The sequence below is a fragment of the Lagenorhynchus albirostris genome, chromosome 11, assembly GCF_949774975.1.
Source record: "Lagenorhynchus albirostris chromosome 11, mLagAlb1.1, whole genome shotgun sequence".
Classification (NCBI taxonomy): Eukaryota; Metazoa; Chordata; class Mammalia; order Artiodactyla; family Delphinidae; genus Lagenorhynchus; species Lagenorhynchus albirostris.
The window spans coordinates 60,378,028-60,392,453 of NC_083105.1; the positions used below are offsets into that span (position 1 = coordinate 60,378,028).

At 38.0% G+C, this 14,426-nt stretch overlaps 1 protein-coding gene across 9 annotated transcripts in view; it reads left to right on the forward strand.

Annotated features, from left to right (window-relative positions):
• Positions 1–14,426, forward strand: part of LOC132529497 (cyclic AMP-dependent transcription factor ATF-7) — a 94,652-nt gene that overhangs the window by 6,296 nt on the left and 73,930 nt on the right. For 7 of the 9 annotated variants that reach the window (XR_009543482.1, XR_009543483.1, XR_009543484.1 and 4 more), the window contains exon 2: positions 12,293–12,361. Coding sequence is in view for 6 of the 9 variants with exons in the window: in XM_060166044.1 (XP_060022027.1) it covers positions 12,314–12,361 (48 nt within the window). In the remaining 3 variants the exon portion in view is untranslated. Of the gene's footprint in view, positions 1–9,147; positions 9,222–12,292; positions 12,362–14,426 lie in introns of those variants that run through there. The other 2 variants (XM_060166046.1, XM_060166049.1) reach the window with 2 other exon arrangements.

Here is a 14,426-nt window from a genome sequence, read left to right on the forward strand (position 1 = left end):
CTCATTACAAACTCATGACTTTGTTAGCTTCTTTTCATCTTTTGGTGAGTTTAATCCTGAATGTTCTCATATATTTGAAACCTGACTGTGAAAAAAGTTTCTCTAATTCAATACTGCATTTATCCTTAATAAATATCAATTTGTGAAAAGTCTAACAAGTGCCAAGATTTAGCTTGAAAAGTTACTTTGTGAGCTTGTGGCTGGGGCCTTCATGGGAATAGTTTTGTTCTGCCATCTCCTCACCTTCTCACAAAACCCAACTTGTTTTCTTTGTGTAGAATTACTTACTAATATCTTCTTATCTGATATAGTGCTTCTTTCTGACATAGCGGACAGAGGAGATTTATGTTCTAAATTGGCCACATTTTATTTGGGGCTTAAAATTTACCATGTAGTAGAAAAGTAAAAAATAGAGCATAACCATTCTTTTTGAAATAGGAATATGCCTGACTTTATTATAAAAACAGGATGACTAATTGAATATAACATACGATTGCTGTAAATGATTTGTGTTGGCACCAAGTTTCTGGCCAGTAATGTTTAAGCTATCAAACTTGAGTAACACCATCCTATTTTTATTTAACATGGTTTTTCTGATATTTCTGGTACTAACATGTCTTTTGTAGCACCATTTAAATTTTTTTTTTTTTTTTAAGTTTTGGTCAAGCATTAGTTTGCTAATATTTTACATATCTATGCTAGGGACTTTTGAAAGTCAGTGAACATTGGAATACCCCAGATAGGTCGCTGTGTTGCCAGTATGTGGACAGTCTTAGAAAATAGATTTTTTTCTTGAGAATTTCTAAGCGTCTCCATGATTATCATTGTGGGATAGTGTAGCTATTTCCTATCTGGGACCAAACTCATACTGGGGTTTAATGTTAAAGTCTATCAGGTTTGTTGTTGTTTGCAGCCTATTTAAATTAAGTCCATGAAGGTTTAAAATTTATCCTTAAAGGTCAGTGTTTTGGGGTTGATTGCTATTGCTTTGCTGTTTCACTTCATCTGAAAATGAGTACACAAAAAAACAAAACACAACAGTAGATTTTTCACAGCCTACCAGTTTCCAGGAATTTTTTTACTTCTAAAATCATATTGAGGCCAAACACAGATTAGGTATAATGTTCTCTAGTTATTTCTAACTCAGCTTCCTGATATCACTTTAGCAAGTTGTTGCTTCTTTGTTTTTGCTTTATTAGCCTTTCTGAGAATAGCTCAGAATCGTTCCTTGAATCCTCCAAAAGCCTGGAGAGAAAGTTCTAGTCTAGTAGTTGCCTGTATGAAGCTGTTTCCATATAGGTTCTAAGCTTTGGCCATGTGTTGCCTAACTTATGATTCAGCCTAATTCTCACTCCCATCTGTTTTCAGTCATTTGCTGCAAAACTATTTGGTCTATTTAAGCCGGTTCCGTTCTTTGAAACCTGTCCCTGCATGCCTGAGCCTGAAATCCAGAAATTAATTTTAACTTTCCCTTTGATCAATTCAGGGCACTCTACTGTTTATTTCTCAAACTGTGGGTCTCAAACTGCTTTTAGTCTCAGTACCCACCCTTCTATACTCTTAAAAATTATTGAGAACTCCGAAGAGCTTTTGCTTATCATGGTTATATCTATTAATATTTAGTATATTAGAAATTAAAATGGAGAAAATTTAAAAATATTTATTTGCTTATTTTAAAATAACATACACAAAAAAATAACAACATAAATAACTATCTATAGTTTTAAAAAAAATTGGGGGAAGAACATCAAATGTCTGGCTAATAAAAAACAGCTGTATTCTCATATCTGCTTCTGCATTCAGTCTGTTACAATATGTTGTTTTGGTTGAAGTATACGAAGAAAACCTGTGCTTACACAGATATGTAATAGGAAGAGGAAAGATTCTTTTCAGATAATTGTAGATAATCTTTCTTCTTTGATACTACGTCAAAATCTGAAAAGTTATAGTTTCTTAAAGGTTAGCTATTGTGTAGAATCTGATACCACATCTGTGAACTTTTAATACTCTGTTACATAAAAATGAATTGGCCTATGTTGCCCCTTAAATAGATCTTTTACCCTTGTATGATTTGAACACCCATGAACCCTCTGAAAGGGTCTCAAGGATCTGTAGGGATCCCTGGAGCCCACTTTGAGAACTGATGTCTTATGGTACCAAACTTGAAAAATACAGTTGTTTACCATATGGGAGGAATATCCAACCATTTAGTGCATCTCAAAGGGTAGGTTACTGACCATTTGCATCAGAATTACCAAGGATGTTTTTTAAAGTGTAGATTCTTGGGCCCCAAAGCCAAGAGAATCCAGGAGGCCTGTGAATCTGTATTTTTACATGGAGCCTAGATGAATATGCTAAAGATTGAGAACTATAGAGGTAGATTAATCAATCATGTTTTAAGAAAACCTAATTTCTAAAAAAAAAAAGAAAACCTAATTTCTAAATTTCGAGAAGTCAGATGAAAAATTAGTACTTGAATAGTCACATAATAAAAGTCCTTAATTAACAATCACTCTGACATTTGTCATAATTGGGATATCTTAACCTTGTATTTTAATTAATAATAGTTATAAATACCAGGAGTTGGCAAACTAAGGCTAGATGGTAAATATGTGCTTTGCAGGCATGAGGTCTCTTGTTGAAACTACAGCTCCAGCATTGTAGCACAGAAGTAGCTAGCCAGAGACAACATGCAAAGAATAAGCATGGCTGTGTTCCCATAAAACTTTATTTATGAACACTAAAATTTGAATTTCATATAGTTTTCACATGTCACAAAATTTTCTTCCTTTGATTTTTTTCAACCATTTAAAAATGTAAAAAACATTCTTAGCTTGTGGGCCATATAAAAACAAGTGGCAGGCTAGATTTGGCCCATGGGCTGCAGTTTACCAATCCTTGATGTATACTATAACTGGATTATGAGTTTAAAAATTATTATAATAAAATATACTTTAAAAAAATTTACTTATTTTTATTTTTTGGCTGTGTTGGGTCTTCGTTGCTGTGAGCGGGCTTTCTCTAGTTGCGGTGAGCAGGCTTCTCATTGCGGTGGCTTCTCTTGTTGCGCAGCACGGGCTCCAGGCGCGCGGGCTTCAGTAGTTGTGGCTCACAGGCTCTAGAGTGGAGGCTCAGTAGTTGTAGCGCATGGGCTTAGTTGCTCCGTGGCATGTGGGATCTTCCCGGACCAGGGCTCAAACCCACGTCCCCTGCAGGCAGGTGGATTCTTAACCACTGCACCACCAGGGAAGCCCAATTATAATAAAATATACTTAATGTTCAAACTATCAACATTATTTAATTTTCCTAGACAAAAATAATGCTCCAAGAAATTATAGTCCCTCAAGTTCATATTTCTGGACATTCGTTTATATAATAAACATATAAGAAACACCTATTGTGTGTAAACTTGGAAATACATGATTCACTTAGGAGTAGTCATACAATATGCAAGTTGTCATACAACTTTCAGGTGTTATAAAAAGATACAGTGTCCATTTTTATATCTTCTTTGGGGTGTGTGAGAACAGGTAACCAGGGTTCAGTCCAACCTCAACCTCTTGACTCATCTTTTGCATTTTTTTCCTACACTCTCTACCTCAGTTTTCCAATCTGTTAGCAAAGTGCTTTACAAAAGGCTAATTAGTTAAAGGTTATAGACTTATATATGCTTTTTTGTTTGTTTGTTTTTGTTTTGTTTTTTACCGGTACACGGACCTCTCACTGTTGTGGCCTCTCCCATTGCGGAGCACAGGCTCAGGATGCGCAGGCTCAGCAGCCATGGCTCACGGGCCCAGCCGCTCCGCGGCATGTGGGATCTTCCCGGACCGGGGCACGAACCCGTGTCCCCTGCATCGGCAGGCGGACTCTCAACCACTGCGCCACCAGGGAAGCCCTATGCTTTTTATGTAATCCTTTTGGGGCATTTGGTTTACCTACTAATGAAATAGCGTGTTAAACTGTTGTTATGCTAAATACTACAGTGGAAAATGAACCCAGAATTTATGAACAGAAATTTCAATTCCTACATAATCTACTGCCTAGTAAAACATGAGTCTTCTTTGTTTTCTGCGGTTAACATACCTTCATTATCGTGTCACTGTTCATAGGTTTATTGGAATCTTTTCCTAAAGTCAGTGTTCTAGATGTAATGCAAGTCACAGGAGCACAGAGTATCTTATGGAGAATAAAATGTTGAGGCTGCTATGGTGAAGAGCTTCAGTGTTTGTACTCTTTGCTTAGCAGCAGCTAAATTATCTAAGAGTCTGAAAGTTGGTATCCAAAGTTATGGTTTTGGAAGAGAACTGTTTGTATATAATTTTTTTCTTTTTAATATCATAGGGGAATGGGGCCTGTAGAGCTCTGGGTGCCGGTCTAAATTTTTTAGCGTATTTGTAGCTCACTGAAAGGCATTCAGTACCTGCTAAGCTTGGTTTCAACTCTCTTTATTCCCTTTGTGTTGGACAGTTGGGGCAATTTCTAAGTGTTTAATATAAGTACTACTTGTTGTTAGGCAGCATTTGTTGATTCTGAAAACGGGTCCTTGAGGGTAACTAATAAGGAATTATCTTGAAATGCTTGATTTACCCTGTGTATCGATCTAAGTTTCCACCATGTCTATTTCTATTTGATGCTGTTAGTTTACATTTTTAGAAAGATGTTTTTGGTAGTTCATTTTGAACTTTGTCAGTTGGTTCTGTGGTTCTGTTGCTTTGTAGTAGAGAGTGAACAACTTTGTATAATTTTTAAATACTATACTGTTTAGTGCTTTAGAGTAGTCTAGCAGAGGGACTTCCCTGGTGGTCCAGTGGTTAAGACTTCACCTTCCAATGCAGGGGGTACAGGTTCAATCCCTGCTTGGGGAGCTAAGATCCCACATGCCTTGCAGCCAAAAGACCAAAACATAAACAAAAGCAATATTGTAACAAATTCAATGAAGACTTTAAGAATGGTCCACATAAAAAAAAAAAAAATCTTAAAAAAAAAACAGAATAGTCTAGCAGATACGGGCCTTTTTTTTTTTTTAAACTCAGACATGTTTTTTTTTTTAAGTCATGCAGATCAGTATTCTTTTTATTATTTATATTATAAAGTTTTTGATTTATTAAAAGCAATCTGTGGGCTTCCCTGGTGGCGCAGTGGTTGAGAGTCCGCCTGCTGATGCAGGGGACACAGGTTCGTGCCCTGATCCGGGAAGATCCCACATGCCACGGAGCAGCTGGGCCCATGAGCCATGGCCACTGAGCCTGCGCGACCAGAGCCTGTGCTCTGCAACGGGAGAGGCCACAACAGTGAGAGTACCGCGTACTGCAAAAAAAAAAAAAAAGCAATCTGTGATCATTGTAGAGACTTTGGAAAATACTGAAGGTAGAAAGAGGGAAATAAAATCATCTGGAATACCATTATCCAGAGATAACCATTATTAACATTTGACGTTAATTCGCTCATCTTGTTCTATGCTTATTATTTTGTTTGCTTTTTTATAGATTTGGAATTATGGTGCATATGCAATTTTGTATCCTGCTTTTTTTTTGTGGTACGCGGGCCTCTCACTGTTGTGGCCTCTCCCATTGCGGAGCACAGGCTCCGGACGCGCAGGCTTAGCAGCCATGGCTCACGGGCCCAGCCGCTCCACTGCATGCGGGATCTTCCTGGACCGGGGCATGAACCTGTGTCCCCTGCATCGGCAGGTGGACTCTCAACCACTGCGCCACCAGGGAAGCCCCTTGTATCCTCCTTTTTTTCCCCACTTAATGTATAACATTTTCTCATGTTGTTAAATAGCTTTCAGAAAGGTTATTATTAACAACTTAAATATGTCTATTGTAAGACAATATCTTAATTTATATTTATCCATTCTTTTTAAACATTTAATTCCTTTTTCTTTTTTGTTATAAATATGACTGTGATGAACATTTTCATATATAAATGGTCCATGTTTCTGGTTTTAGCCTCAGAATAAAGTCCTGAAAGAAGAATGATTTGTTCAAAGGGTGTAAAACTTTTTAAGACACTTAATATAAACATTGCCAGATTGCTTTCCAAAAAGATTGTCCATATATGTACTCCCACAAGTCCCATATTAAGGTGCCCTCTCTGCTGCATCCTTGATTAGCAAGCATTCTTTTATACTTGAAAATATACTGTAAAAGCTCTGGTCTAGGTTTTGTTTTCAAGGGTCAGTTAAGTGTCAATTAACTTGACAAATACCTCCCCTCTCCCCATTTTTAACAGTCTAACCAAAAACTGTAGAGCTTCTTTTGTGTTATTTGTATGATAGGAAAAGCATAGAATTGGTTGGGTGCAGTCACATAAAGTACCTTAGGCACAAAGTAGTTATAAATATGTATTTAAATATGTCTTAAATACATATAGCTTTAAATGCGTAAATACCTGCATAGTGGTTGTCTTGTGGACCCAGCAGCTTTCTGCAAAACTTGGAAAGATAAGTGTAAAATTTCAGCAAAGTATACTTGAATATCTACTTCAGATTAAATCAGTAAATATTTATTGAACATCAACCGTGTTATGAAAGGAAAGGCTTCCAGAAGTTTTTAACTGGATCTCTATATTCTTCCCCATTCCCCTTTTGGTCACAGATAATACAGCCATTTCCTTTTTATTCATGAAGCTAAAGTAGTCCACTTCTAGTTACTAACACATCACGATTTCATTTCTTAGCAATTATCTGCTGTTAATCTAAAATGATTTTGTTTATTACTTTCTTTGTGTTTGCCTCTTCTTTGTAGACTGTAAGTAAGCACTATGAGGGCAGATATCTTGTGTGTCTCATTCATTGTTGAATTTTGGGGCCTAGATACGGTAGGCGCTGAATAAAGTGTTCAGTGAATTAATGAATTTTAAAAAATATATTTATTTTTGGCTGCGTCAGGTCTTAGTTGCGGCTTGCGGGCTCTTCATTGCGGTGTGCAGGCTCTCTGGTTGTGGCACGCGGGCTCAGTAGTTGTTGCGTATGGGCTCCAGAGTGCATGGGCTCTGTAGTTTGTGGCACATGGGCTCTCTAGTTGAGGCGTGTGGGCACAGTAGTTGCGGTACGCAGGCTTAGTTGCCCCGTGGCATGTGGGATCTTCTTTCCCTGACCAGGGATCAAACCCACTTCCCCTGCATTGGAAGGCAGATTCTTAACCACTGTACCAACAGGGAAGTCCCTGAATTAATGAATTTTTTTAATGATTAAATTTACTTTTTGATCCCAAAGGTAAATTGTAGTTACTAGTTTCATACGTCTTCCTTGTCAGATCTTTTACCAAGACTAGCCATCTTTTTTGTGCTCGTATATACTCTGGAATTGCTAGTAAAATAATTTGATAAATGACCATAAAGAATAGGAGAAGGGCTTCCCTGGTGGCGCAGTGGTTGAGAGTCCGCCTGCCGATGCAAGGGACACGGGTTCGTGCCCTGATCCGCGGAGCAGCTGGGCCCGTGAGCCATGGCCGCTGAGCCTGCGCGTCCGGAGCCTGTGCTCCGCAATGGGAGAGGCCACAACAGTGAGAGGCCCGCGTACCGCAAAAAAAAAAAAAAGAATAGGAGAAATAGTAAGGGATCTAATACGTATACTGATCAACCTATGACTAATTGAACTTGTAAATTAAGCCATCATTCTTACCCCTTACTTGGCATCTTTCATGCCAGATGACAAGGATTCTTTTCCCGACCAAACTTTAGTCAGGCTCCTGAACCTTCTTTTAGGCTTATCTGTGTACTTCCTTGTAAAACTGAATTTCAGCAAGAACCCTGCTAAGTCAGTTTAGCAAGAGCCCCCCACCCTCAGTATCTGTTCTCTCGCATATCTGATTAGGTTCTTCATCCTCTACCATCCCTCAGGTGATGTCTCATCACCCTGGCCTGTCATCAGCAAGAATCTTGTTAGGTTAGTTTAACCAGAATCCCCTTTACCCCTTATGTTTCCTCTTAGTAATTTTCTAGTCACTGAACTCCACCCTGGTCCTTGGCTGTGAATTCCCACTGGCCCATGGTGTATTCAGAACTGAGCCTGGTTTATATACTGAGATCTCTTAGCCACTATTGCAATAGTCCTGAATAAAATCCATTTTCCAGCTCTGGTTTTCTTTGACACAGTTGAGAGAAAGATTCTTTTTTTGCAAAAGACTATTGTCTTTATTTTTGTGTCCGCTTTGCCTGGCACTTAGTAGTTCTTTAGTAATGCTTTTGAATGAATAAATGATAGCTAGTTTGAACCCCTTCTAGATTTTCATGAATCTTTGATATTTATGGTGTATATGCCCTTCTCATTTTTTTATACTTAGCAATATCTGCTTTTTGTTATTAGGAACCTGCAAACAGGCCGTTGGATGTGTTTATATTGATACATGGCTTTTATTCCTTATCTTACGTTGGGCCATCTTAATAACATCAGTTGGTTACTAAAGAAATAATTATATTACGCCAGGTCCAGAGAACTGACTTTTTGTAGACCTCAGTGGCAGACTCCATCCTCATTCCATTAAAAAAAAAAAAGATAGATATACATATGTATACACACAGAATCAGAGAATCAGTTTTCTTATTTGCACATTGACCATTTTAGGATATACTTCTGGCTCTGACAAAACTATTTAAGAAAGATTCTATGGGGCTTCCCTGTCGGCACAGTGGTTGAGAGTCCGCCTGCTGATGCAGGGGACACGGGTTCGTGCCCCGGTCCAGGAAGATCCCACACACCGCGGAGCGGCTGGGCCCGTGAGCCATGGCTGCTGAGCTTGCGCGTCCGGAGCCTGTGCTCCGCAACGGGAGAGGCCACAACAGTGAGAAGCCCTCGTACCGCAAAAAAAAAAAAAAAAAAAGTAAGAATCTATGAAATTACCCCAATTATTAAAATCATTCTCTAAACCTTGGATTTTCTTCACTTTTCTGCCAGCATTCAGATAACTTTCTCTCTTTTAAATGAATACCAATTTTTATCATTCATGCATTCTGAGCACATGAGCCTTTTCCTTGGCCCATAGGACAGCCTTTTTATGCATCTTTGTTTTCCTGTTCTAAGATCACCACTGAGAGCGTTTCACTTTCTTTTGGAAATGTCTCTAAATATGTGTATCCCCTTGTCTGTCATTTATTGCTTAGTTCTAAAGAATGCTTGAGTTTCATCCTGAAGAATAGATTGAGAAACAGATGACAGACTTGAATGCCGTGCCTGGACACGTGATCTACCTGTCAAGCAGTACAGTTACAAATGGGCTGTGAGTTAAATTCTAGTGAATGGCAGTATCATTATTCAAGATTTCACCTTTTGTCTCAGTCTTTATACTACAGAAATGTGTTGCTATTTGTTTTTGAGGAGGCATCAGTTTGACCTCTCATTATCAGAGGTTAGTTTTAAGTATCAAATAGAAATAAGCAATGGCATTCTTTATATGTAGCAATTGATACAGCAGACTGGGAATGAAAGAAATTTTTAGAATGATGTTAACTGGAAATTCTTTTTAAGTGGGGAGACAGATCATTATTGTTAAATATTTCATTTTTAAAAAAGACATCACTTTAAAGTTAAAAGCAAGAATGATGGAAATGAAAAGGAGCAAGAGATTGAGGGAATGATTGAAGAATAATTGTAGGGGGACTTCCCTGGTGGTCCAGTGGTTAAGACTCCACGCTTCCAATGCAGGGGGCGTGGGTTCGATCTGGGTGGGGAGCTAAGATCCCGCGTGCCACGCGGTTGGGGCCAAAAAAAAAAAGAATAATTGTAGGTATTTAAGAAAGAGGGCCGCCTTCCTCCCATTGTGTTCTCTCTTCAGTGAAAATGGCAAAACAAAAGGCAGCAAAATCGGAAGGAAGCAGGAAATCCTAGTTAGTGACCGACAGATTTGAATATTTAAGAGCCATGAAAATGCTTGGTTCTGTTACATTTTAATTCTCTTCCCCAAAACTTATTTTTGCCTTTTTTTCTGCTTTTAGAAAGTCTTGATTTTTCATCTCTATTTCCTAGCAATGAAATAAAATTTGGAAGCCATAAATTGTGATGTGATTGTGCAAAACCAAGTTAAATTTTGAATTCTGTGGTTTGAGGAAAACCATTCCAGAATTTATTTAATCAACTTTCTCTACCAGTGCTGCCCCACTTCTCAGCCAAGACCCTTTTCCTCCTCTAAATCGGTAGAAAACTGAGAAAACTTAGCCTCAAAAAACATAATTAAGGTAAAAATAAGGAATCCTGCCTGCTTATGTTACATCTGCTCCATCCCTTGTAGTTTACTTCCTGATTGAAAATAGGTTAGAGGATCTTGTTGAAATAAAATTCTCATTTAGTGATTTTATTAGAAAAGCATGTTCTGGGACTAGGATGTAAAATTACCTCCAGCACAGCAGTTGTTAGGAATTTTTCCAGAGATCAGTTGCTTTCCAGAAATGTTCTGAGTTTTCAGCCATAATGGCATTGGTCTTTGCATTTATTTACTGTTGTATATTTGTATTTATTTTTTGCACTGTGTTGTAGTTCTAGGAAGTGTATTTAAAACAAACGAACAAACCAGAAGACCTCCTTGTCCTGGGGCTGTGTGAAGAATAAAGCTCTCATTTTCCCAGTACCAAGCATCAGCTTGAGCTGGCCTCTCCCAGGAACAGAATTTATTGAAGCAATTTATCCTGGCTAAATGTGATATAAATCTGTGTACACCTATGTACATACAGGCTCTCTTCCATTACAGCAGTGCTGCAGCATCAGTTTCCTTCCTAGTCAGACCCTGTTCCTATCACAATGAAGGATTGCTAAGAAGCCCTTTGTATTTTATGGGGCACCCCACAATTTTAAACAGCGATTAGTTGTGGAATTACTGATCAGACTACCAGAAATACGGGTTTCCAACCCTAGAGTGAGTCTTAAGAGAGTAGGAGAGATGTTACCACTGCCCTCTGAGTTTTAGGCATGGTTTTCTGATTGCCAGATTTGGTCTAGCACTTTAATATTTATTCTGACGTAGATCTGACTGAGGTTAACCTGACATTTTGGTTTATCTCCAAGATGAAAATTCGAAATTTGGTTATAGTTCTGAAGTCGTTTCTACGCATATTCAAATTGTAGTTCTTCCTCTTTCATCTTCCCTTGCTCGTATTCTTTCATACAGCTTTCTGTCTTGTAGAAGGATGTTTGAAAATGTCCTTTAGGAGTTTATTTTATAAAGACTATTTTTGTGACCCCCCCCTTTTTTCTCTTTCACTCTTTCAAAATACTCTGTATCTTTTAGGAATATTTTTACTATGATTTGCATTTCTAATCCTTATCCATCTCCACCTCTATTTTTATTCCTAGTTGGGATATGAGAAATTTCCCCAACACATTCATTTGGAGTTATTGTTCTTTGACAAAGAATTTTGATCGACATTTCAAAAGTTTAGCTTCAATAATTAAAAAACAACAACAGTATAAACCCTGTTAAATTCTAAAGAGAAACGGAGAGGATGGATGGTGATGCCTTTTAGTGCCATTTCTTTTATCCCCTGCAGCAGCACACATCTGTTGGCTGCAACAGAGCAGCCCAAGAACTCTGGCCGAGAGCAGCACAAACAGCCGGAACATATTCACCCAGTAAACCCCCAAAGAGTCGACATTTGTTTTATTGCTGCTTTTAAAAACCTAGCCATAAATAGAATCAGGGGGGAAGGGCACCGATATTTCTCCATTTGCCACCGACGATTGGTGGGGGGAGAAGGAGGCTCCCCGTGGGGAGAGAAGGGTTTTATTTTTATTTTTTTATTAATGAAAATCATTTCCCATGTAGCCCAATAGGATGGGTGCTTTGTTTTCTTTGGCAATAATCTGGGATAAACGGCCCTTGCCAACAGTCTCATTGTTTATACACCAGGGAGCCAGATTATGGCCCTGTAAAATGGAGCACCTCTCCTATAATCCCTTAATTAATTAAATGACAAATTTTGGTCTTCTCTAGTTCAGAAATATGGCTTCCGCATCGAGCGTTCAGTGGATTTATTGACATAGGGAACTGCACTGGTTGTAATTCAGCATACTGGAGAAGTGTGTTATATACTGTAGCAGAAAGAGGGAAAAATCTAGTAAAAGGCTTGAAATTCCTTGACTCTTTAGGTTTAAATTTTTCTAATTAAAAGTTTCAACCGAGGCACAGTAGATTATATGCCACCTGTCTAATGGGTCTCCCCAAAGTAGCCTGTGTTTACAGCTTTGATAGACGGCATTCTTGGAACACCTGTTTCTAGGCTCGATATTTTTGAAGCACTTTTTTTTTTTTTAACTCCAACGTATTTAACATAACTTTTCCCCCTACCTCCCCCTCCTCAGCTCCGCTCTGCTATATGAAATATGGGAGACGACAGACCGTTTGTGTGCAATGCCCCGGGCTGTGGACAGGTACGTTTACAATATACTTTATTGTGAATGTCTCGTTGTGAATCAAAGTGGCTGTTTTATCACTGAGGCAAAGAGTTTAAAGCCAGTGTTTTACGTGATCACTGGAGGTAATCAGATCAGAGGATTTGTAGTGTGTAAATCCAAGTTATGAGGAAATGTAGACACTCTACCGTAATGAAATCTGCCTTGCTGTCTTTCATATTGTTATTCTGCTGGTGTTTGTTTCGCAACACACAGTGTTGAGGAATACATGTTGCTCTCGCCTCCTTTCTAAAGCTATTTATTTAAATACAAAGCAAGTTTAGAAATATCCTTTCTTCAACCTTCATGGATGTAAAAGTCTGCTCAACATATTTGGATAGGAAGCTGAAAATGCACCCATTCATTTTGAACCTCAATTTGCCAGAGTCTATTTTGGATTTTCTAGATAAGAAAAAGTTTCTTTTGACTGTTGATCAAGAAAATCATTGTTAGCAGCTAAGGCAAATACCTGTCTAGGAAGGACAAATCCAACATAGAATCCGAGATCTCACAGCAGTGTATCAGCTACAAGTTTTCTCAGCCATTTTCCCTGTCTGACACCATTAAATGCCTTGTTCTGTGTGTTAGCTGCCATGTTATTGTTTGTATGCGTATACATTGTGTCAAATATTTTTCATCATGTACTTTTTAAATAATTTTGTTGAAACTGCCTTTTTTTTTTTCATTTTGTACCTTCTTAACACTTATTCCTAGATCCTCCCATTCTGCCATGTTCCACAAAGGATGAAGAAAGGAATACAAAGAAAGTTTTATTCAAGAGAGTTTTATTTGCCTTCAACAGTTGATTTTATGGAGCCTGAAGGGTTGAATTTCTTTTCAGTTAGGAATATGTCATGTGACTGTCCAGTGACACTTACTGGTAGTATGTGAGATTGCAGACTAGTTCTATTAAACATTGTAAATACTTAGAGAAGTATAAAAAGAAGAGAGTTAAGTTCCAGAGATTCCTAAGAATTGGAATTTGAGAGACAAATAGGGTTGGTGACAAGGAATGGGCAGAAGGATGACTCCAAATTCCAGTAAATGCTGAAAATTTCATAAAAGACTAAAAAAGCCAATTCTGAAGTATTTAGCATTGTAGAGTTTATTTCCTTCCTTGTCAAAGCTTTCAACTGTATTGTTTGTTGACTGCATGTTTTCCTCATGTGGTTTGTGTGTGTGTGTGTGTGTGTGTGTGTGTGTATGTGTGTATGTGTGTATATATATTTTTTTACAATAGAAGCCACTTGGGAAAATAGAGTAAATTTGTTTTCAGACAGCTTTATGGGAGTACATACCTGAATCTGATTCCTCCAAATTTTTGTGTGTGAATTTGTTGATTATAGTGCTTACTGTGACTCCCATAATAGTTACGCGGTACCCTTTTTACTTATCTCACTTACTTTAAAGAATCTGCACTTTTGGTGAAAAGATTTATTTTTCTTCACTTATTGTTTAAGCTGCTCAGTGCCCCTCTTATGTATTGTATGCTTACGACTACCCAGACAAGGAGTTAAATAAATAAAAATGGATGGTAAAAATAAAGGAATACATAGGAAAAGCATCTCTTAAGCTTTCTGAGAAAGAAAATATATCAGTAGGGTTTCTTCAGGCTATCTCATCAGAAAAAAGTAGTTTTCACTGAGATTTGTGAGATCCCAGAAGGGCTTTGTGTTTGTTTCTTTGTTTTTGTTTTGCATTATTTTGGACTAGAGGTAGGAAAACAGGGATTTTTACTTTGGGTCCTTCTTGTATTGTTGGGTTCTGTTTACCATAAGCCTTTTCCTTCCCCTACTTTTCCCTCCCATTTCTGAATTGTTTGTTGGTATTTTGGTCATTAGGATTCATTATAACCTCTGGCATAGATCCTGAGGCTTTTTTTTCCCTCAGTGAGTGTGGAACTGAGGGAGATTGCTACCTTCTTTTGGATTCAAGTTACCTGTTTCATAGAAAAAAGGATAAAAAGCTACAACTTAAGGCTTTGAGGTAGCATGATTCATCCTTTTACCTGCTTTGCCTGTCAAAACTTTATGGTCAGGTGAGA